This window comes from Narcine bancroftii, chromosome 9 (assembly GCF_036971445.1).
Source record: "Narcine bancroftii isolate sNarBan1 chromosome 9, sNarBan1.hap1, whole genome shotgun sequence".
Lineage (NCBI taxonomy): Eukaryota > Metazoa > Chordata > Chondrichthyes > Torpediniformes > Narcinidae > Narcine > Narcine bancroftii.
Window position 1 is genome coordinate 66,926,884 of NC_091477.1, and position 23,955 is coordinate 66,950,838.

Sequence of the window (23,955 nt, forward strand, 5' to 3'; positions counted from 1 at the left end):
GCTCTCCAGGATGACTGAAGCTACTTGGTTCAGCTTTTATTCCGAGAAAAGAGGGGAAATGACTGGAAGCGTGACATCCACTCTACCTCCTGCAGTCTGAATGTGTTTCTTGAACCATTCGTAATAGGTCAACGAGACCACTCTGGAGACTGTCAGCACATACACAAACAAATGTATGTCCTCGCCATTGTGCTTCATCCCTGTCGCATTTTCAGAGTTTTTGTCTGACATTATTCTTTTTGAGCTTCTATCATATTTTCCATGCAGGTTTTTTTTTAAAGTTACACAAAGAGCTCGGTAACAGGCCCTTCCAGCACATGGTCCTGCACTGCCCAAATACCTACAAAACCCAAACAGTTTTGGAGGCTGGGAGGAAGCCAGAGCAACCAGAAGAAACCAACGCAGGTCATGGAGAGAACATACAAACTCCTTACAGACTGCGCTGGATTCGAACCGGGTCCCTGATGCTGCAATAGAGTTGCTCTAACAGCTAAAGCAATGTTCCAACATTCCTGTTCATAATTATCTGACTTTGCTTGATGTATTGTAAGTTGAGGGTTAATTACATTTGAAATCAGAATAGAGTATTTTACTGTGGAAATACCAAACGGAAACTGCCATACTGACCATCTTGGTTAGGGTTTTCTATCAAAATGTTGTGTTGGAAAGGGATTACTATTTCTCCCAATTCTGGTTGACTTCCACATGTGGATTTGTGAGCAGCTCTCCCTTATCCCTTCTCCAGATGTTGCAGCAGCGTCAGGAGAGTGAGCAGGAGGTGCTGAAGCACATTGAAAAGCTTCATCTAGAAAAGCACATCTACCAAGAGCGAGTAGATAACTTGCAGAGGGTTGTCGCTCAGCTGGAGAATGAGAAACGCGAACTGCAACGTTCAAAGATGTATCTTGAGAAGGACCAATCTGCCCTTAGGAAAACATATAATCATACAAAGACTGTGGGTTACTCAGGCTGAGTTAAGCATGGAGTTAAACAAGAAAATCTGCAGATGCTGGGGTTCAGTGCAGTACACAGCGTCCATAGAAAGTAAAGGGTAACCAAAATTTCAATCCTGACGAAGTGCCCAGGCCAGGAACAAAAGTTACCCTTTTTTTCCCATGATTGATGTGTGACCTGCTGAGTTTCTCCATTTGACTCGCCATTCTAATCACACTTGAGAAGGTGCCTTCTTAAACTGCTGCAGTGCTTGAGGAGTGGATATGTTGTTGGGGAAGAAGTTCCAAGATTTGGAAACAGTGATAGATTTCCAAGTCACGATGCTCATGAATTTGGGGGGAATCTTCAGACAGTGGTGCTTCCCTTGTCTTTCAACCTGGTCGGGTGCATTTGGAAAGTGCTGTCTTATAAACCTTGGTGAGTTGCTGCAGTGCTTCAGTGGTGGTTAGTGAGTGAATGAATGGTTGTGGATGGCAGTTCCCATCAAGTGATCTGCTGTCCTGTCGGATGTCAAACTTCCTGAGTGTTGTTGAAGTTGTGCTTATCCAGAGGAATGAAACATATTTATCACACTCCTGACTTGAGCCTTGCAATTGACAAGCTTTGTGAGATGAGATGAGTGTTTATTCTCTGTTACCTAACTACAATGTATGAATGGGCCGCAGACACACAGGTACCAAGATACATCAACATCAATGGATTAAATTAAATTACTACAAAATGTCAAGATATTAAAAGAGATAATAAATATAAAATGATCGATAATAACTATTCAGTGGCAGTCAGGACAAGTAAAGAAAGTGACATTACAGAAGTGCAGATGAATATTTAGGTGGTCCAGGAGTAGTTTATGGTTAGGGTTAGGGTTAGGGTTAGGGGAGTATAGGGAGATTCAGGAATCTGATAGTCTTTGGACAGAAGCTGCTTTTGAACCTGTAGGTTCTGGATTTTAGGTTTCTGAACATTCTGCCTGAAGATAGCAATGAGAAGAGGTTGTGACCAGGGTGATGGGGGTCCTTTGTGGTGTTGGCTGACTTTCCCCCACCCCCCACTTCTCCCTTACTTCCCTTTTCTTCCCTCCTTTAGTTCTTACTTATATATTATTTTTACTTCTTTATATGTAGTTTGTCATCATTCTTTGTTTTTGTAACATCTCTTCATCTCTCTGTCTTGCAGGCGTTCTGCAAATTCTTGTGCTTTCTCCGGATCTGAGAAGAGTCTGTTTTGCTGCCCCGGGATTACTATTTTTAGCACCGCTGGATATCTTAACATAAATTTATGGCCTTTCTTCCATTGGATCGATTTTACTGTGTTAAACTCCTTCGTCTTCTTCAGGAGCTCAAAACTTATGTCTGGGTAGAAAAAAAAATTGACCATTGTATTCCAGTGTTTTTTTGTCTTCTCTCATTTTATTCATTGCCTTCTCCAATATATTTTCTCTTGAAATGTATCTCAGGAATTTTACTAAAACGGATCTTGATTTTTAATGTGACTGTGGTTTCGGGGCTAATGTTCTGTATGTTCTTTCTATTTCCATTCCTTCCTGCATTTCTGGCATTCCCAGGACCTTTGGGATCCATTCTTTTATAAATTCTTTATAAGACAAATTCTTTGCCTTCTTCATCTTCCTTAAGGCCCACTATCTTTATATTGTTTTGCCTACTAACTATAGTTTTCCATTATATCCATCTTCTGAGCTAACAACTCCTGTGTTTCTTTAACTCTTTTGTCACTTTCTTCCAATTTTCTTTTTAAGTCTTCATTTCCATTTCTACCGCCGTTACACATTCTTCCACATTTTTAATCTTTTCCCTACATCTGTTATGACCAGCTCTATTCTACTCACTTTTTCTTCTGTACTTTTCATTTTTATTTTCATTTCACTAAATTCTAGTGTGAGCCATTCTTTTAATGCTTTCATTTGTTCTTGAATTTTTTTTTAATCTATGTACTGTCCATTCATTTTACCTCCTATTCCTCTGTGCAGAGGTTCGTGCTCTCCTTCTTCTTCTTCTTCTGTGTTTGCTCTTGAGTTTGTGTCTTCTATTTCTCTTCCTTGTATCTGTGTCTCTTCTGACTTTCTTGTTGAGCTGCTTGTCTCAGTTTGTTGGGTTATTTTTTTTCCATGGTGTCTTGATGTTGGTCCTCTTCTTCTGGGTTGGTTATCTGTTGTGTCTCTAGTTTCCTTTTTTCATTCTCACCCCTCCCATTCCCATTGTTTTCTTTATCTTCCAGCTGGGAGCCCTGCTGTCGGGTCTCTCTCAGCTGTTCATGCTGTGGAGTCGGTGTTGTTCTTGTCGTACACATCACGCATGTGCGATTCCTCGTGCATGTGCAGTTGCACACCCCTGTTTGGCTCCGTGAGTCATATTTGCAGTCCTGCGGTTAGCGGGTCGCAACCCTGTGGGGTCTTCACTAACCTCAGGGAGTGGGCTCCTCTTTCCATGGCGGGTCCCTGCTTTTTCGTGCAGGTAAGCCCTTCACCTTTCTCTTCCGGTGTCTTTCTTTCTTCTTTTATTCCCATTGTTTTTGGCTTTTCTTTCTTAGGTGCCATCTTCTCCACACCTTTATTTTTTATTTGTTGTGATTTGTGTGTCTGGGGGTTTGATTTTTCTTCACTTTTTTCCTTCTTTTCTGGAGAGGGCTGGTTTTCTCCTACCGGCCACTACTCCATCACGTGACTCCTCTTGGCTGCCTTCCTTTTTTTAATTTTTTTATTTTTCACACTATGAACCATATTAACCAAACTACACACATTTCCCTCTTGAATATACACAGTGCTATTTTCTTCCCTTTATACTCCCTCCCTTCCCTCCCTCATTCCCACCCCCCTCCCTACCCACTAAACGTTCAACATATACAATACAATAAACCCATTAAACAATGTCAACACACAAAGAAAATAAACAAAAAATTGTGTCATCTACTTTGACACACTGGGTCAGTTCATTTTGTCTTCTTCTCATTCTGTCATTTTAGGGGGTTGAAGTCCGTGGTAGGCCCTCTCTGTTGTGTTCTATGTACGATTCCCAAATTTGTTCAAATACTGTGATGTTATTTCTTAAATTAGATGTTATTTTTACCAATGGAATACATTTATTCATTTCTATGTACCATTGCTGTACTCTCAGGCTCTCTTCTGATTTCCAAGTGGACATTATACATTTTTTTTGCTACATCTTTTTTGTGCTTCATCCAAATCGAGGCCTAGTTCTTTACTTATATTACTTAGAAGAAAGATCTCTGGATTTTTTGGTATGTTGCTTTTTGTGATTTTATTTAATACCTGATTTAGATCTTTCCAAAACGTTTCCACTTTCTCACATGCCCAAATTGCATGTACTGTTGTTCCCGTTTCCTTCTTACAGCGAAAACATCGATCTGATACTGTTGGGTCCCATTTATTTAACTTTTGGGGCATGGTGTATAGCCTGTGAAACCAATTATATTGTATCATGCATAACCTCGTGTTTATTGTATTTCTCATAATTCTGGAGCATAGCTTTTCCCATTTTTCATTTTTTATCTTTATGTTTTGTTTGGGTTTACAGCATATTTCATCGTTCTCTTTCTCTTGCAGCTTAATGTACATGTTTTTTATAAATCATTTAATTATCATTGTGTCTGTAATCACATATTCAAAGCTGCTTCCTTCTGGTAACCTCAGCCTGCTTCCCAATTTGTCTTTCAAGTAGATTTTCAGTTGGTGGTGTGCAAACATTGTACCGTGAGTTTTCTTGAGACAGTGTCTCACCTAAATGTTTTCAGTGGACCAAAGGCACAGTGCCTGTAATGGACTTGGAGAGTTACTGCAGGCTTTACATTCCTGGGCACACAAGATTCAAAACCAGTCAATATGCTTTCCAAAGTCCACATTCAGAAGTTTGAGATGATGTGCCACATGTCCTCAGATGCCTTACAATGCAGAGGCACTGGTGTGCCATCTTCAAGATGGCGTAGATATCCTGGCTCCAGGAGAAGTCCTCTAATATGTGGCCTCCAGGAACTTGGCAACTAATCCACTCCACTACCACCCCATTAATTAAGACAGATGTGTGGTCCCTCAGATTCATTTCTAAAAGTGCACAAGTGGTTCCTTAGTCTCGGTCACATTGAAACCAAGATTGTTGTTCTGACACCACCCAGCCAGATTCTCGATCTCTATCATATCTGCTGACTCATCACTTCCCGTTATTCGGCCAATGACACTAGTGTGATCAACAAATTTATAGATTGGAACATTTTTTCCTATCAAGATTGTGACTCCCCTTGCTCTAGAATTAAAGGAGGACACTGTCACCTGGCCTACACATCCTTTCTTCAATTTAGAGTGTTCTTGGCTTTAAGATGGGTTTCTTGGGAAAAGCACTATATCAATTTGAAGCTTCTTAAGGTGTGCAAGACCCATTTTCTTTTAATTTTTCCATTTAGACCAATGACATTAAAGCTTTAAAATTTAATTAATTTATTCATTACCCCAGGATTTCTCCATCCCATTCTTCCTACTCCCCCTTGTCTTCTCATACTTACTTTCTATCTTTTGCATAACCGTGATTCTCTGTACAGACATCCGTGTGTAAAACAAAACCCAAACAATTAACAAAACCAAAACCAATATTTCAAACAGAAAAATAAAAAGCCCCAAAATATTCCTTTCCCCAAAACAAAGAAAAAGGTTAAAACCAACAATCCATCCCTTCTGGTACCTGCACCCCTATGACAGGCGCTAATTACCCCTAGTCATTGACCCAGCAGGGAGATTTGTAATTTTACATTGTCAAAGTCCTGGATAATCATGAATTTATATGCCCTGAATTTCAATGATGAAAAATGTTTGAATGTAGCTGATTGGAGTGAGAATATATCGATTGAAAGGAATTTCAATTTTTGTCTGGATCTGGTCACAGATAAATCTGCCAGGAAGGTGATGAGGGCCAGAGTGGTAAAGTCCACACTGGTTTTTATGAAATACCTGAACTTTATTGATATTTGGAGAAGGCTAAATCAGAGAGAAAGAGATTATTCCTTTTACTCAAGACATCACGACTCCTACTCTAGAATTGTTTTTTTTTCTTGGCGTCACTCCAGTTGGAAATTAGGATAGTAGAGTTTGAGTACAAGGCTTGGCTGCTGTTCACCCTGGCCTTGTCCATTATAATGCCAGATAAGCAAGCTATGGCATATAGATGACAACTAAATTCACTGCTGTTTGGAAAACCAGAATTTTGTAGCTTTATTAGAACTCAGTTAGAATTGTTCTGTGAGATTTATTGCCTCACTGTTTGAAGGAGGGGAGCCCCCTTCCTGGGCATGATAAGAGAAAGGATAGCAGAAGAATTTATATACAAATGGAACACCAAATTAATTTCCAAAAAGACAAATAACCCCATATTAAAGTACATATACCAGACATGGCAAAAAAATACATCTATGTATTGGATTGAATGTGGGGATAACTCCTAATACACCTATGGCCCAGAACCATTTAATACCCATGATGCTGGGCAACAGGATCCTGGACACCTGGTGCCAGAAAGGGATCCACTGTATCAAGGACTATTATGACCAGGGTCAACTAATGTCATTCGAGCAATTGAGGACTTATTTTGGGTTATCTAATAGAACATTCTTCTGCTTCCTACTATTGACATCTTTCTTAAGAGACAAATTAGGACAAACAATGACTCATGAGTGTAGCACTGTGGAGGTTCTAATTTGACAGGGGAATGTATTTAAATTTATTTCTTGAAGTATTTCCTATTCCAGAGTGAGGACCCAAATCTGGGATTGCTCTACTCATGGGAAAGATGGGAGTCGGACGGATTCAATGATTAATGAAAATTGGTGGGAAGTCTTGTCCCTGAACAGCATGACATGGATTGTCAATGCCAGATACATGCTGGTCCAGTACAATTTCTTGCATCCATTGTCCCTCACACCGCAAAAATTACATAAATCAAAGTCAGAAATTTCAGATCTGTACTTCAGATATGGTGTAGAGTTTGGAACCTTTATCCCCTCCACCTAGCTAAGTATGAAGATGAGATCCTGCTGGGTAGACCTGGGGGACATTCTAAAACAAATTACAAACATGGAGTTTCCACGAGACCTGGAATTGTTCCTCCTGGAAGATATTAGTGAAGAACAGATTAGATTATCCAAACACCAAATTCAATTTGTGAAGATTGCTTTGTTGGTAGCCAGGGAAGTGTATCGCTGTTGCATGGAAGTCCGACTCTTAACTGAGTAACATGATGGAGAATGGAAATGCAGAGTTTCGTTCCCTTGGAGAAGATTAATTACAACTTAAGGAAGAAGTATGACACATTCATCAAAGTGTGGCAGCTGTACCTGAGACACAGAGGGGCACAGATATGATCTATACCCCCTCCCCAACCTTAACAAATGAGTTAAGATACAAACCATCCTGACAGATAAATAAGGAAGAGAGTGAATTAAGGTTGTGCCACAGACAACATGTGCTTTAATTTTTAGTTTCTTCCTTTACCTTTTACGGTTTATTTAATATTCAGGGAAGGGGGGAAATACTGGACTCTGTATGTAATATTGTGTGATAAGAAAATGTCTTATATTGTTTGTTTATATTTGCTTGAGTCTTTTAAAATAAAATATTCAAAATAAACAAATGTATAGATTGGGTTGCACTGTTTGGGAAGTTAGGAAATGAGTTACTCTCAGCAGGGTCCCTGACCTCCGGCCTGCTCTTCTAGCCACATGGCTACCCCAGTTCAGTTTCTGGTCAAAAGCTCTCTGAAATTCCATGTGCAATGGCCCTCCACTTGCACTAAACCCTAAATGGTTGGCACTATCCAACCTTGGATGACAGTTTATTTTCCATGTTCGAACCTCGCAGTGACATAGCTGGTAGGGCCTGGGACCTGGGTTCATTCCTGACCTCCGACGCTACCAGTGTGGACTTGGCACATTCTCCTCGTGACCGGGTGGGCTTCCTCTGGGTGCTCCGATGTCCTCCCACATTCCGAGTGCATGAGGGTTGGTAGATGACTGCAACGGGCCCTGTCAGATAGTCATGCAGCACAGTAACAGGGTCTTCAGCCCACTGTCTCCATATTAACTATCAAACACCAGTCTACACCCATCCCATTTTCCAGAACGTGGACCATAGCCAGAAAGATAGAAGCTGGGGGGAGGCATTGGTGGAGAATAGGTTACAGGGAAAATTAGTGGGGAAAGAATTGCATTGTGAGTTGGTCCAGGCTTGGTGGGTTGAATGATTCCTGCTAGATCGTGAGATGGAGTCTTTTTTTGCAAAGTGCTATGTAGATTTATGTTGAGATGCTACAGCTGAATAGATGGCAAACTGGGCTAGAGTACAAAGGTTCACCCAGTGGCAGTTATTTATTGCCAATTTACTGAATCTTGACACAAACAAAACACATCTTGGCAAGCGGGTTTTGTTTATTAGAACTCAAGCTGCAAAATATCCAAGGTTCAGAGTCAGCAGAGGTGCGTCATAAATGCTCATTTTAACTAGCGGCTCAACCTAATTTGCGTGTGGGCTAATAAGTCACTTTCCACTGCGATCCATTCCTTGGTCTACTCTGAATGATCTACCGCCTGACCAAAGCCCACCCTGCTTTGTTTAAAGAGTGAGAAACCCTTGTAATAAATACAATCAAAGTTAATCCACTTTCTTTTTCTCTGTGGGTCTGATAGCTCCTGCAGTCAAAGAGAGTGGAACAGGCGTCAGTGGTTTTCTCAGTTTACAATATGTTTTGATGGTGTTCAGTTGTACTGGAAGGAAAATTAGCATATTCACTTCCCTCGATGACCTCAAGAATGCAGAGCGATTAACAGTCAGTCTCAGATACCTAATCATTTTTCATCTGGCCTGTGTTCCATGGACAACAATTAAAAAACTCTGTGGGATTGATGATGGTTGATGTATAAATGTTAGTTAGGCCACCCATACCTCCTTGCAATGATATTAAGCTAATGAGTATTCGAATATTTTAAAACATTAGCTAAATACCGTTTATCTTGGCATGTAAATCGAGTCATGAAATCCTAAAAAATTTCTCAAAAAGAGTGGTCGTTTTATACACTGGATATACTTTTGAGACCTTAAATTCACTGAAAAATGCAGATTGACATTAATTCAGCGTATAAGTCGATGATGGAGGCACCTCCCCACCACTGGGTGCCACCATACACTGAGTTCGCCGCCCCTGCCTGGTGGGCCGAGGTTCTTGCTCCTGCTAGGAGCACGATGTCAGTGCTCCAGTTCCATGGGCCATTGCCGCTCCTGCCAGGTAGGCCAAAGTTCTTTTCTTTACGTACTTAATTTAAAGCTTTGTTACTTGCATTTGGGGTGTTCTAAAAATTTTGGGTTGTTCCTGACAGCCCGAAAAATGGGGTTTGACTTGAATGCCGGATATACCATAAAACTCTTAAAATTAGACTGAAAAATGGGGGTCGACTTATACGCCGAAATATACAGTATTTCTTCCAAATTAAGGAAACATGGAGCCTCTTCGTTTGATCCAAACTAAATTTTGTTTTCGAGTTGTGGAGTGGAACTTGAATCCCTGACCTTCTCATTTTGAGGTATGGAAGGTAGCGTGAAGCCGTGGTCACACCTAGGCTCCGTATGAGGAAGTTAGGCAAGTACCTTGCATGCACTCCTGGCTGGAGACCCTAAAACCAAGGATCCTAGTGTAACAAGGATGCTCCCCAACCTCTTCCATTCTCCTGTCAGAGAGCATCTTTCTCAGCCCTCTGCCCCTTACCCTATTTTTTTTAGCTCCTTCCCTTCCCACATATTTATTTATTTATTTTTATAGATAAAATACTTCTCCTGCATATGTATTGCTCGCCTACATGTGTGCTACGTTTGGTCGGAGTCTGCATGTCTTGCACCGAGGACCGGAGAACGCTGTTTTGTCTGGTTGTACTTGAGCAATCAGATAGCAATAAACATGACTTAACGTGGCCTATATCTGCCTATCACCTGCTAGCCTGCACTCCACCCTCTTCCCCTACAAGCGCCCCCCACCCCACACCGCACACCACGATTTTAGACAGACATTTGCCTGACCTTCGGCACACCTCAGGCCCAAAACATCGACTGCCTTTTGCTCTCCATGGATGCCGCATGACCTGCTGAGTTTCTCCAGTGCTTCTGTGCACTGGCCTCGTGTTTTACTGCTCCTATGGGATTTGCTACGTAGGACTGCAATGAGCAGAATTTTTTTTGCAATCAGAGGATTGTGAATGATTTAGTAATTTCCAGCATGGAAAGCTGTAGATGCCTCAATAAAGGTAAATAGCACTGACTAAGAATGTGTTTGCAGTGAAATGTCAGGCAAAATATGTTGAATATCCAAATGATTGACCTACAGGATGGCCTGCAACAGCTCCTATTTCCGATGCCTGTACCTCTTGAAAGTGTTTTTGATCATTTGAGCACTGGATATGTGAGTAGGATGAGAAACATTTCCCCCACAGAAGGAACACATCACCAAAAAAGCAGAAATGTTTCAGAAATATTAAGCTTCAATGAACCAATGACCCAATCGAAAAAGGGATAAATGTATAATTGGAAAGTTCTCTCTCTAAAGGCCTCTAGATGAAGAACAGAAGTGTCATCAGCAGTTGAAAAGGCATAGATAGGGTGGACAACCAGCATCTTTTTCCCAGGGCAACAATGGCCAATATCAAAAGATGCCTGTTTCAAACTGAATCCATTGCCAGGTGGAGGCTGATACAATGGGTCAGTCAATAAACTCTTAGATGAGAACAAGGATGTGAGAAAAAAATAAAGGATTATGGGCTGTGAGGCAAGGAAGGGTAGCTTGGAGTGAAGTAGGATTATATAGGTCAGCACAACGTTGTGGGCTGATGGGCCCATACTGTTCTTCATTCATTAGAGCTCTTTCGCCCCCCCCCACCCCCCCCCCACCCCCAGTTAGCATCTCCTTGCATTTTCCACCTGATTTTAGATTTTCTTTATTCTACAGCAATCGTTGTAAACCTTTTTTTCTCCACTCACATACCACTTTAATTAATCCCTATGCTATCGATGCTCTGTGATCAGTAAGGGATTGCTTAAGGTGGTCTGTGAGTGGGAAGGGAAGGTTGAGAATCACCGCTCCGGACCCAATTGTTACTGAAATATTTTGCTTGAGAAAAATGGTTATTGGCCCAATTCCTTTGGAGTTATGAAACCATGCACATAACGAGTCAATGAGGTGAGTTTCTTTCCACCCACATCCCACCTTAAGCAATCCCTTACTGATCACAGAGCACCGATGGCACAGGGAATACTCAAAGTGGGATGTGAGTGGAAAGAAAAAGGTTGAGAACCGATGTTCGAAAGCAACGTGTTATTTTTGACCTTTGAGCTGGGACATTTTTGCAAGTTTTCTCCAGGAGGGAGTCCATTCAACTCAATCTCAAAACTGACATCCATTTATGTAAAATTTAGAACAGTTATAAACAGAAACTGTAAATGGCACAAAGAGAAAATTCCATGGAATATTCCTTTGACCACATGAAGCTTTCTGGTGAAAACCCCAGAAAGATCAATATCAATAGTGAATCACAATATCAACACAAACTGAGTGAGTCTGAAATTCGCAGGTTGTGTTTCAGTGGTTGGTCTTCTTCCTCACTTGAGGTAAACTGAGTCAGGTTCAATATCTTGTCGTGATATGTTCCCATGTGGCATAAAAGCATTTCTGTTTCTTGATGGAAAAATTAGTGTTGTGAGCAATTGTGTTGCTTTCTTCTGACGACTGAAACTGAAATTAATTTTAATTTAACATAGTGTGGCCACTGAAAATGCAGTGGTTGCCTAATGAATGCAAAATAACAACACACATAGCTGCAGGTAAATCAGAAGTCATTTACTTAAGTCATGCCCGTATGCTTTTAAAACCCTGAACCCCGCGCGCCACGTCATGACGTTATGACATCCCCTGCTGGTTCGCTAGACTTCTGGGAGCTGTAGTCTATCTATAGCACCACTGCACAGCACCCCTCCCCCCCCCCCCATCAGAACCCACACTATCACCTGGTAGTTTTTTTGGGAGGTGAACCTCTGAGGCGAACTGCTGGCTGTTGAATAGGGGAAGTTTTGTCAACATGGGCAGGTTTGAGCCTGTCAATTGTGAATGACAGAGACTGCAACGTCCAAGTTGCAGGTTGACCTCGTTCATCTTATCACCCTGTCTGGCCCCTCATATGGTGCCTACAAGGGCTGTCCATGAGTTTCTCTACGTATGAACATGTATTCATAGTCCTCAGTTTGTGTGGTCCAAAGGAAACATGTTTGCCATGTGTTGAACGTGGTACAGGGGATAATTTGCCTACGGTATCCTTTAGTCTGCTCAGCAGCTCTTTGAGATCTTCATCTTTACTGGATCTGTGTGGAACGAATTCCCCTGGGACAACCAAAGGCATGTCACATACAAGCTCCACAGACAAAGTGTGAAGATCCTCTTTTGGAATTGTTTTAATGCCCAGCCACACCCATGGTAATTCGTCTCCCCTGTTGGGACCGTCCGAATGGGCCAGTAAGACTGATTTAGGGTGACGATCAAATGGTTCAACCATCCCGTTGGATGTATGATGAAGCCTATAGCCAAGCAGCCGAGATAAGGCTGACCATAATGAAGATGTAAATTGAGGTTCTCTGTCAGAAGTAATAGGCCAAAGCAAGGCACCCACCCAGGAATTAAGGAATGCTTGTGCACGAGTCCATAGAAGCATCCGTAATGGGGACTGCCTCAGGCCATCTCGTAAACCTATTGATCACCGTGAAGAGATAACGGTAGCCTCGTGAAACTGGAATTGGTCCCACAATGTCCACATGGACATGGTTGCACCAGTGAGTTACCAGTGGGAAGGGTTGTTGCAGTACTTTCGTAAGCCGATGGATTTTGTCCTTTTGACAAGCTGCACAAGATCTGGCCATTTGCATGACGTCTTTCTTCAGACCGCACCAAACAAATCTGTCTGAAGTCAGAAAAATGGTCGATCTGAAGGATGGATGTGAAAGACCATGGACAGAATCAAAAATGTGACGTCTCCATGAACCTGGAACCACTGGCCGTGGATGTCCTATTGACAGGTCGCAAAAGAACAGCTTGCCGTCGGCATCGATTTGCACATCCTTCCATTGCAGGTTGGTTATCAAGGTGTAATTAGACTCCATCTTACCGTCTTGTGCTTGGGCAGCAGCGGGAGCCACGTAGTCAATACCATGGTCCATAGCTGATACCTTGAGTGCAACTGAGCAGGAAAATGCATCAGCCACTACATTGTCTTTTCCAGAAATGTGCATTATTCTGATGGAGAATTCTGAAATGAAGGACAACTGCTGCTGTTGTCGAACTGACCAGAGCTCCAATGAAAATGCAAAGGTCAAGGGTTTATGGTCTGTGAACATGGTGAAGTGTCTGCCTTCCAAAAAGTAACGGAAGTGACGGATGGACAAATATATGGCTAGGAACTCTTTATCAAAGGTGCAATGTTTTTTCTCGGCCGCATGGAGGTGGCGGCTAAAGAATGCCAATGGTTTCCATTGTCCATCAACATACTGTTGCAGAGTGCCCCCTATGGCCACATCAGGTGCATCTGTTGAAAAGGCAATGGCTGTGTTAAGGACTGGATAACTGAGCATAGTTGCTGGAGCTAATAGTTCCTTTGTCTTTATGAAAGCATTTCGACTTCCATCTCTCCACTGAATAGATTTGGTTTTTCTGGACATCAGATTCAACAGAGGCTTCATAACATGGGCTGCTGCTGGAAAGAACCGACGATAAAAATTAACCATGCCCAAGAACTCTTGCAGACCTTTGACAGAGGATGATCTGGAATATTCAGTAATGGTGTTGATCTTGGAAGGCAGCGGAACCACACCCTTGTCGGTGATTGTATGCCCCAGGAATTCTATGGACTGTTGTCTGAAAACACATTTATCTGGATTAATGGTCAGTCCAAATTCTCATAGACGTCTAAAGAGTGTACACAGATGTTCCATGTGCTCTTCTTTCGTTTTGATGGTGACTAATATGTTGTCTAGATAAATGAAGACAGGGTCCATAACTCACTGAAAGGTCTGAGCTGCATCTTTTAATCCAAAGATATATGTAAAAATTTGAACAATCCGAAAGGGGTAATTATTGCCATTTTCGGGATGTCATCAGGTTCCACAGGTACCTGGCGATATCCGTGCACTAAGTCCACTTTTGAAAATGTTTTCACCCCATGCAGATTCACTGAAAAATCTTGAATATGTGGAGTAGGTTAATGATCTGGTATAGTGGCGTCATTGAGCCGTCCATAATCTCCACGAGGTCTCTACCCTCTGATGGGTTTTTGGACTAAATGTAATGGAGATGCCCATGGGCTGTCGGACCTGCGAATTATCCCCAGCTCTTCCATTTTGTGGAATTCTTGTTTAGCTAATTGCAGTTTCTCCAGAGGCAAGTGACATGCCTTAGCATGACTGAGAGGACCCTTGGTAGAAATATGGTGAATTACTCCATGTTTCGCCGAGAGGGTCGAAAACTGCAGAGTTGTAACTTTAGGAAACTCTTCTACAAGCCTGGAGAAATTATCAACAGTCTGACACAGGGCTTGAAGGCATAACACAGGAACATAGAATTCTGCCAGGCAAATAGTTTGAAAGGTGGTACTATCCACCAGCTGATGCCCTTTTAAATTCACCATGAATGATTGAGCTTGAAGGAAATCAGCCCCGAGTAGTGGTTGTGACACTACCGCTATAATAAAAGGCCATGTGTAAATGTTCCACTCAAATTCAACATTCATTTTTTGGTGCCATACATGGAACTATTGACTGCTGTGAGTTGGAGGTTAGGGTTAGGATAAGGTCTCTCAAAGTCAGTTGGTGGAAAAACACTGACTTCTAATCCTATGTCCACCAAATATTTATGTTGGGATAGCTGATCCCAAACACATCGAAGGCTTGTAGATTTTCAGCCAACCATCGCAGCCATTAACGACAGTCAGCCAGGGCGTTTCCCAAGAGCACACAGCGTGGCAGGCACCAAGGTGCATTGACTCCCCAAAGCCGGTGGTAAAAACACCAGGTGGAAGTGTCAACAGGCTATCTGCCTGACTTGGGATGTTGCCTCATTATAAGAGCTGGTGTGTTGAGAGCGTTGGCTTGGGAAGTAGTGTCAACATTGGAGGTGCTGTGTGCAGATACCTGTGACACAGTGACATTGTCCAAAGACTTTTTGGTGTGTGTTTTTTTTTTTGCCAGCCACATGATCTCTGCCTCTGCAGCTACTGTCCTGGGGTCTTTGAAAGAACTTGGCGATAATAAGCATCTAATGTCTTCTGGCATCCTCTCCAAGAAGAGCTGTTCAAACAATATATCTGGCCGTGGGCCAGACGCCAGGCACATGTCATCCATTAGTTCAGTCAGGGCCCGGTCACCCAATTCCTGCAAGTGTGACAGTCTGGCGGCCCGCTCTCTGTGGGACATGCTGTAAATTCACAGCAGGAGCGCTTTTAGAGTGTCATACTTGTGCTCTCCAGGCACCGATGGATCGCACAGGACGTCACTGGCTCACTTGCCAGTGAGTGGCTTGGTGCAAGGCACTGACAAAGCATTGATAGCGAGTCGCGTCCACCTCGAACTTCCTGAGGTGAAATTGTGCCTCAGCCTGTCGAAACCACAGCTCTGGTTCTGCCATCCAGAAGGACGGTAGCTTAACAGCTGTAGTCTCCATATGGTCCAAAAGCTCGTCGGGGTCATCAGTTGTAGCCAATGAGAATGCAATGGTTGCTGATGAACACAAAATAACGACACACACAGTTACTGGTAAATCAGAACTCATTTACTCGAGTCACTGCATATTCTTTTAAAACACTGAACCACTCATGCCATGTCATGACGTTATGAAGTCTCGTGCTGGTTTGCTAGACTTCCGGGAGTTGTAGTCTATCTATAGCACCACTACAATAGATCCCAAACCTGTGATCCATTAACCTACATAACCCATATTCCTTTGGAATGTGGGAGGAAATTGGAGCACCTGGAGGGGTGGTATGGTGAGCGAAGTGGTTGGCGCAATGCTCTTAGGTGGCAGTGACCTGGATTCCACCATTGTCCATCAGGAGTTGTACGTTCTCCCTGTGTCTGTGGGTGTTTTCCTCTGGGGACTCAAGTTTTCTCCCTTGATCCAAAGACATACAGCATTAGTAGGTTAATGGGTCACATGGGGTATTTGGGCAGCCTGGGCTTATGGGGCACAAGGGCTTGTTACTGTGCTGTATCTCTAAATTTAAAAAGTAAACCCATGAGGTCATGGGGAGAACGTGCAAACTCCTTACACACAGGCGGATCTCAACCCAGGTTGCTAACACTGTCATAGCATTGCACTAATCGCCACCAGTAACTGATCCTTGCTATGGTCAATCATACTTCTTGGAGTTATTGGGAAGAACATCATCCCATGAAGTATGCAAATATCTAGAGGAGTCCCTGATGCACGATCAATTAACCCAAAGACTGAAGGACAAGAACTGAAGGCTTTTATTAGCTAGAGATGGACCTGGACTCGAATTGGGGGCAGGGTGGTTGCATGACAGCCTTTATGGGGAATAAAGGGGAGGAGTCATGAGCCGGCCAGTGAGAGCAGGGTCAAGGTATTTACATACACAAGTGGTTTCACCACAATCTCCCAACTGCATGCTAATCATACACAAAATGGCTCTTGTCAATCATTCTTATACTTTCAAGGGGTCTCTGTGAGTTTCTTTTCAAGTAATTTCTCAGAATTCGGGTCTCACTCGCAAGACAATCCTTATTGCCCACCTCCTGTTGCCTTATCAGACCAGTCATACTCTGAGTGAGTCACCAGCCTAAGGTTCTTCTGCATGTTCCAGCTGAATTGCTAGTCCATTTAAAATTCTGCCACATTGGCCTGGAGTCACATATAGGCCACCTGTCAGATTTCCCTCTCTGCAGGTCATCAATGAGGCATATTAGTTTTTATAGCGTGACAGACCATATAGATATGTTTTTGGGAGATAAATTGGGGCAGGGTTTGTTAGAGTAGGTCACATACAAACACTTATTTGAAATACTGGAGTTCTGCTAATGCTAAACATATCAGCCCCACAGCCTTTGCAAGAGCTTTGGAGAGTGTCCAAGAGACTTCACTAATGGATTGTTGTTTACAAAAAGGCAACTGATGAAAGAGATTGTCTGGAGCTGTTCTATGAGGGTCATGTAGTTTTGCAAGCAGAGAGAGTCAAACAGGCTTTCTGTGTGTGTGTGTGTGTGTGTGTGTGTGTGTGTGTGTGTGTGTGTGTGTGTGTGTGTGTGTGTGTGTGTGTGTGTGTGTGTGTGTGAGTGTGTGTGTGAGAGAGAGAGAGAGAGAGAGAGAGAGACACACACACACAGATCACTTCTACAGTGTTATAGCCAGCAACAGCAGCTGGGACTGGAACAGGACAAGCTGGATAAGACAGGTTCTTAGTTCAGCCTGGTCAAAGCCCTTGTGGTTCATGAAAGAGGAGAGAACTAGCTGTCTAATGTTTCATCTGGAACAAGAGAAACAAAAAGGTAACCTGAAAGAAAGAGATTATCATCTGGAGAACCCTGAGGGGGCAAGTTTCTTTGGCAAGACACTGAAGTGGCTGATGGAAGTAAATGTACAAAAAATCTCTCTCTGAAAACTGACAAGAACTTCCTGAGTGGTATCCATTTACCTTTCAAGGACCAAAGCCTGTTGATCTGTAATAATGCTAAATTCTGTGCATAGTATAAGAATTGCCTGCAACCAGTGAACTTGAAGGAATGAAAAGTGAGAATAGACTGTGAACCAAAGAACATTTCTGAACTTACACAAACATTACACACATGTGCACTTAGAATTAGAAGGGGGTTAAGTTAAAGTGCGATTCCGTTTTCATGTTTAAAGCTAATTAAAAGATCATTGTCTTGGTGAGTATCTATTGCTGCTGGGTTTTGGGATTCTCTGGGCTCATAACAATAGCTTTTAGTAAATTTGTAGTTATGCTTTGCTTTTTTTGGAGTCCAGTTTATATTCAGAATTTAAATAACTCAGCTGCCATGGGTGAGATGTTTCCTCTGGTCCCTGGGTTGTTAACAAAGCACCACATCACCACCATTAATATTTATGGGGACAGCTTGAAGAACATGGACATTGGTATGTGTCTTCCAAGAACAATTTCTATTTTCAAGGATAAGTTCCAAGGAATATATCATCAATGATTGCATTCTTGAAAATTCTTAGACCACAATCAAACTATTCTGTAGACTAGGATAAAAATTATTCTACACAAAATAAATTCTCCACACAGGCATATGTGTAACTGTTTATATCAATATATTACTCAGTCACCAGGATAACTGAACATTTATCAAATATTTTCATATTTATTTTCTTTTTCTAATTCAATTGTTGTTGATCCTTTTAGAAAGTACCTGTTCAGCTGCAGCCAGTAAGAATTCCAGGGGGGTATGTACATGGTACAATGAACATGACAATACCACCTTGTGTGCAGAATGGACTGATTTCCATTTGCGTCTGGCGTTGATTACTACCGTTTGACAATTCTTTCAGAGCATGGACTGACTGATTATGCAGCAGTCATTCTGTTTTGGTTTGGAACAAAGCCTTAGGCAAAGTGTTCAAAGGTTGAAATGAAGCTTAAACATATTCTTTTTGGGAAATGTTTGCATAGATTTACTGTACTTCTGTGGTGAAGCTCATTTCTTCAAACTTTGCAGTTTCTACAGTTGGGTCATAATCCAGGCCTTTCTAACCTTTGTATTTTACATAGACTCTTTCAAACTGCTGTGTAAAATGAGGCTAACTGGACAATTTACCCGGTTAGCGCCCCAGTTAGAAAGGGTCTGATCCAGTCAACCTTGTTGGAATTCATCTGGGTCTCTGACCTACCTCAGACACAGTCAGGGAACCCAGTTAAATTTACCTAGGTCTCGTCCACAGCCAATTTGAAAAGAAAATGGCCGACCCGCTTATTGTGATGACGTCAGCACTTGCGTCACCGGGCAGCCAGCATCTGCACATCTGACAATACTTCCAGTGAGAGCGTGACGCATCATTGCAGGGGCGGGATCCCCCTTAAATTGCCGGGTTGGCAATTTAATGGGTCAATCCCCCTGCAATTTAAAAGGTGCTTCCAGCACCTCTGCCCCAGTAATCGCACCCGGGTCCCAGGAGGGCCACCCAGGTGCTCCAGTTAAAAGGGGCTCTTGATTAATGTTAACAGCTGGAACATTTCTGGGGTAAAAAAAATATCTACCACCCAGTTCAGGCTTTTCAAATATGCCTTTCCCACAAAGTGACTCAAATTGTCTATCAAATCCAAAACAAAATATTCAGCTTCTTTGAATCTTCTGAATTAATACAACACCTGTCTCAATAATTCTGTTAAATCAGGGGGTACCAACCTTTTAATTTTTAATTTAGACATACAACACGGTAACAGGCCCATTTCGGCCCATGAGTCCATGTCATCCAATTAACCTACACCCCCGGTACAGACTCGTGGGCCAGAATGGCCTGTTATTACACTGTATGTCTACATTAAAAATTAAAAGGTTGGCCACCCCTGCATTAAATGGAAATACTGCAAGAATTAAGAATGGTCAATGAGCTAATTCCCAGTTGCCAATTTCACTGATTACCAAGACTAAAAGGAATTGGGGCAGCATAGTTGGTGTTGAGGTGGCACGGCTAGTGAAACACAATTACAGCACCAGCGATTGGGACCGGGGTTCAAATCCTGTGCTGTCTATAAGGAGTTTGTACCTTCTTCCCAAGCCTGTGTGGGTTTTCACTGGGGGCTCCCGTTTCTTCCCACTATTTGGGACATTCTGGAGGTTGTGAGTTAATTGGGATAAATTGGACAGCATGGGCTCATGGGCCAAGATGGCCTGTTACCATGCTGCATGTCTAAAACAAATTATTGAGGAGAAAACTCAATTAGATATCAAGAAATGGCTTCTTCTGTAGATTAAATTTAAACCTTGTTTGTGTTGCAACTATTGGCAGAAAATCACATGTAATGAAACATTAGCCACTAAATATTTAAGAAAATTAATGCCAAACCATTCTCTTCTTTTGTATAAAACACAAAAGTCCGGAAACACTGTCGCTGAAATGCAAAGACATCACTGGAGAAACTCAGCAGGTGAAACAATGTTCTTTATATAGCAAAGATAAAGATACAGAACCAACGTTTCAGGTTTGAGGCCTTCATCAAGGTATAAACAAAATGTGGGCAGGTGCCCAAACAAAATGATGGGGGGGCAGGGGGAGGCAGGAGGTAAATAGGTGGATAAGGGAGGGAGGGCACACCAGCAATCATGGGGAGTGGAGATGGCTCTATGAATGGAGAGGGAAGGGAATGGAGAGCTGGAGGAAAGAAGACAGAGGGATGGAGAAGAGAGAGGAAGAATGGGGATTGGGCTAGTAGAAACCAGAGAAACCAAAGGGAAGAGAGCAGCAGTCAATGCTGTGCAGGTACCTCAGACATTGAATTATCCGCTTTCTGCTCACCTTCTCCTTGTTCTTCCTTTCTCTTCCCCATCCCTGTGTCTTCCTTACTCCAACTCTCCACCCCCTTCCCTCTCCATTCACAGAGACATCCCCCTTATGATGTCTCTGAAGTTACTTGGGAGACTGCTTAAATAACTTAGAGATGCAAGACTCAAATAACAGATGAGACTTTTACTTACTGATGCCTTCCATCCTCTCAGGAAACTGTTCACACATACTCATCTACATATACATGCACCCCACAATGGTGCACTACAGTTACCACAGCGAGAAGGGTGTATTCTTACGCGATTACAAAATAGGTCACATTATCCTGACTATATTACATCCCTCACTCTCAAGATAAAGAAAAAGTTAGTGTTCTTTATCACTTACTTTCCAGTGCAACTTAAGTATCTGAACTTGTCCAGTCCACTAGTTTATTTACACAACTATTTTTAAATAGTTCTTATCGCTATCGGACTGGCGGCAGTGTGTTCCTTCGCCATCTTGTGGATTTGGCTGTGATCGTTGGGCTCTGTGTTGCTGGTCCACGTGTAGGTGATGTAGCTTGTTGTGCTTCACCTGACCATTGCTGTGTTGATGTTTCAGGATTAGTGCTTGTGGTCTCTTCATTTGATACCTCACTTGATATTGGTGTTGCAGGCTTTGCTGGTGTTAAAGCTTTCTGCTTCATCACATCTTGTGTGGGCCGGATGTGAATTCTGTTCCTCCTCAGCTGATTGTCTTGACAATGTATGATCTTGGTGTCTCAGCTTCTCTGATTACCTTAGCTGGGGTCCACGTTTTCAACATCAGCTCTTGAATATGCACATGCTGCCCTCTGAAGAGTTCTGGCAACATTTATTTTTGTTTGTTATAATGCTTGTGTCCTTCTTTTTGTGTAACAACTAGTCTTCTTCTGGTTTCCTCCTGGTCTTCTGGAGGGTGTATTTTGCTTGGAAGAGTTGTTTTATATCTCCTGCCATTTAGAAGTTCTGCCGGGATCTTCATGTCAGTTCTTAAAGGTGTTGCTCATAATGATAGAAGAGCTAGGATGGGTCTTCTTTGGTTTCACGACACTTAACTAATGTGCATTTCACAGATTTCGCTTGTCTTTCAATGAACCCATGACTTTTGGGGTAGTAGGAGGATGATGTAGTGATAACAAACCCATACTCTACAGCCGGATTTCTGAATTCTTGTGATGTGAACTGTGTTCAATTGTCACATATTACTTGCTTGGGTATTCCTTGCTCAGGAAGGAGCGCTCTAATTTCTGAGGTGATAGTTGGCGCTCTCAGTCTTTCACCTTTTTGATGAATGAAAACTTAGCATAGTAACAGGCTACTATGAAATACCACTCTTGATTCTTGGTGAACAAGTCTGCTCCCACTGTGTGCCATGGCCTGGCAGGTACTTCTGCGGAAATCATTTCCTCTTTTTGTTGTGTGTCTCTGTTGATCCTTTTGGATATCTGTTTCATCTGGATCTCATAATTGGCAGAGATCAACTGCAACTCCCAGCAGCTATCCAGACCTAGAATTGCTGTTCCATCCACATCTACCATGTAGAACATACAGAGGATATTCTTTCCCTTATGGCAGTCATTGATCTTAGCTCTCCCTAGCTGCTTGACCAGTGCACCGACTTTTGGATACCCTTTTATTCTGTTCTCTGGGAACATCTGGCTGTGGAGTCTGAGTGGAAGGACATTGCTTTGTCATCCAGCATCCAGCTTCACCCTTAGGTTAAATATAGTAGGCTTGTTCTGGACTGTCCTCTGTATTTGGATCCTTGTGTGCAACTTGCTTCCTTCTTTTATCTCATCGGACATCTTGTGAAGGTGTATGGATTCTATGTCCAATATCTGGGTGTTGGGGTCCTCATTGTTGTTTCCTTTTATGTGGTGGATCTTCTCCTTGTCTTTTTTTCTTCACCGGTATTACTGTTTTCTTCATACCAGACTTGTACATCTTCGCCCAGTGGTTTGTTTTACCACAGGCTGCCGCATTGTCTGCCGCATTTCCTGCAGGTCTTGGGGGTTTGCACTTTTCTGATTGTGTTCTTTATAGCATCAGCCCTTCCTTCTCTTTGCTGTGGGTAGGTCTGCATAGATAGGGATTTCATTTGCATCCTCATGGCTTCGAAGGCTCTGGCTGTATCTATATCTTCAGCCGGCTTCAAACTATCCTTCCCTATCAGAGACTTTTGCACTTTGGGATGGGCACTCCCCCATATTAGTTGATCAACTAATCTTTCCTCTATATCCTTCAATCTTCATTTTGCAGCAACAATTTTTAATCTAGTGAGGAATTTATTAACAGTTCTTGCATTAAGCCTTGAAATTCATGGAGTTTCATTCTATGATTAGACCTGGGTTCAAGGTGAGAAGCAAACTTTGCAAATATCTGCTCTGGATCATTTTTCTCCACCTCTGTAAGCTCCCAGCTACTAAATAAGTGAAGGCCTTGCTCCCCTGTCCAGAGGAGTAGATAACTGACCTTCTCCTCTGCTGTTGCATTTTTAAAATACCTTTTCAATGCTAAATTGCACTTCTGCTGAAACTTTTTAAACAATTCAGCAATGTCTTCAGCCTCCCCGTCCATCACTGGGTGAACTGCTGTTGCTCCACCCATTTTTTTCAGTAATGTTTTTTTCTCTTTTTCCCTTTTGTATTTCAATGACTTACAATCAATTGTATGGCTTTAATCATGTTATTTTATACCATTGCCCACATGTTAGGTATCTGTATTACTTAGGAGGCTTTTTAAATAACTTAGAGACGCAAGATTCAATTAACAGAAGAGAGTTTACTTACTGATGTCTTCCACCATCTCAGGAAACTGTTCACACACTCACATATACATATACATACGCCCCACAATAGTGCACTATAGTTACTACAGTGAGAAGGGTGTATTCATAAGCGGTTACAAAATAGTTCACATTATCCTGACTATATAACTACCCTCCCCTCAATGGCTGAATGTGCTCTCCCTCCCTTATCCACCTATTATCTCCTTCCTGTGGGACTGTTCTCCTCCCTGACCCTCCCACCGCCACCATTTTGTTTGGGCACCTGCTCACATTTTGTCCATACCTTGACAAAGGGCTTATTCCTGAAGCTTTGGTTATGTATCTTTCTTTATAAAGGGCACTGTTTGACCTGCTGAGCTTCTCCAGCCTTGTGTTTTTACTCTTCTTTTACATGGTGGTTTCTGTTTCCAAAATACATTTGTCAATTTGCCAGGAAAAATTATGCTGTAATAAGAATCCATAAATCGGGTATGATCACAAATCTTTTCTGGTAATAGAGCATTTTAATTATGAGCATAAATTGCATATTGGCCATTAAGATCAACACAATGGCAATGTGGGCTTCCACACAAGATGGAGGGAGGAAGAAACATTAAAAAGGTGTCATTGCCTAGATTAATGA

At 42.3% G+C, this 23,955-nt stretch overlaps 1 protein-coding gene across 1 annotated transcript in view; it reads left to right on the forward strand.

The window, feature by feature from the left end:
* The first annotated feature begins 317 nt into the window (after positions 1–317).
* LOC138743567 (rootletin-like) overlaps positions 318–23,955 on the forward strand; it is a 63,878-nt gene continuing 40,240 nt past the window's right edge. The window contains exons 1-2 of the mRNA XM_069899071.1: positions 318–401; positions 746–955. Of these exons, the coding sequence (XP_069755172.1) occupies positions 318–401; positions 746–955 (294 nt within the window). The remainder of the gene's footprint in view (positions 402–745; positions 956–23,955) is intronic.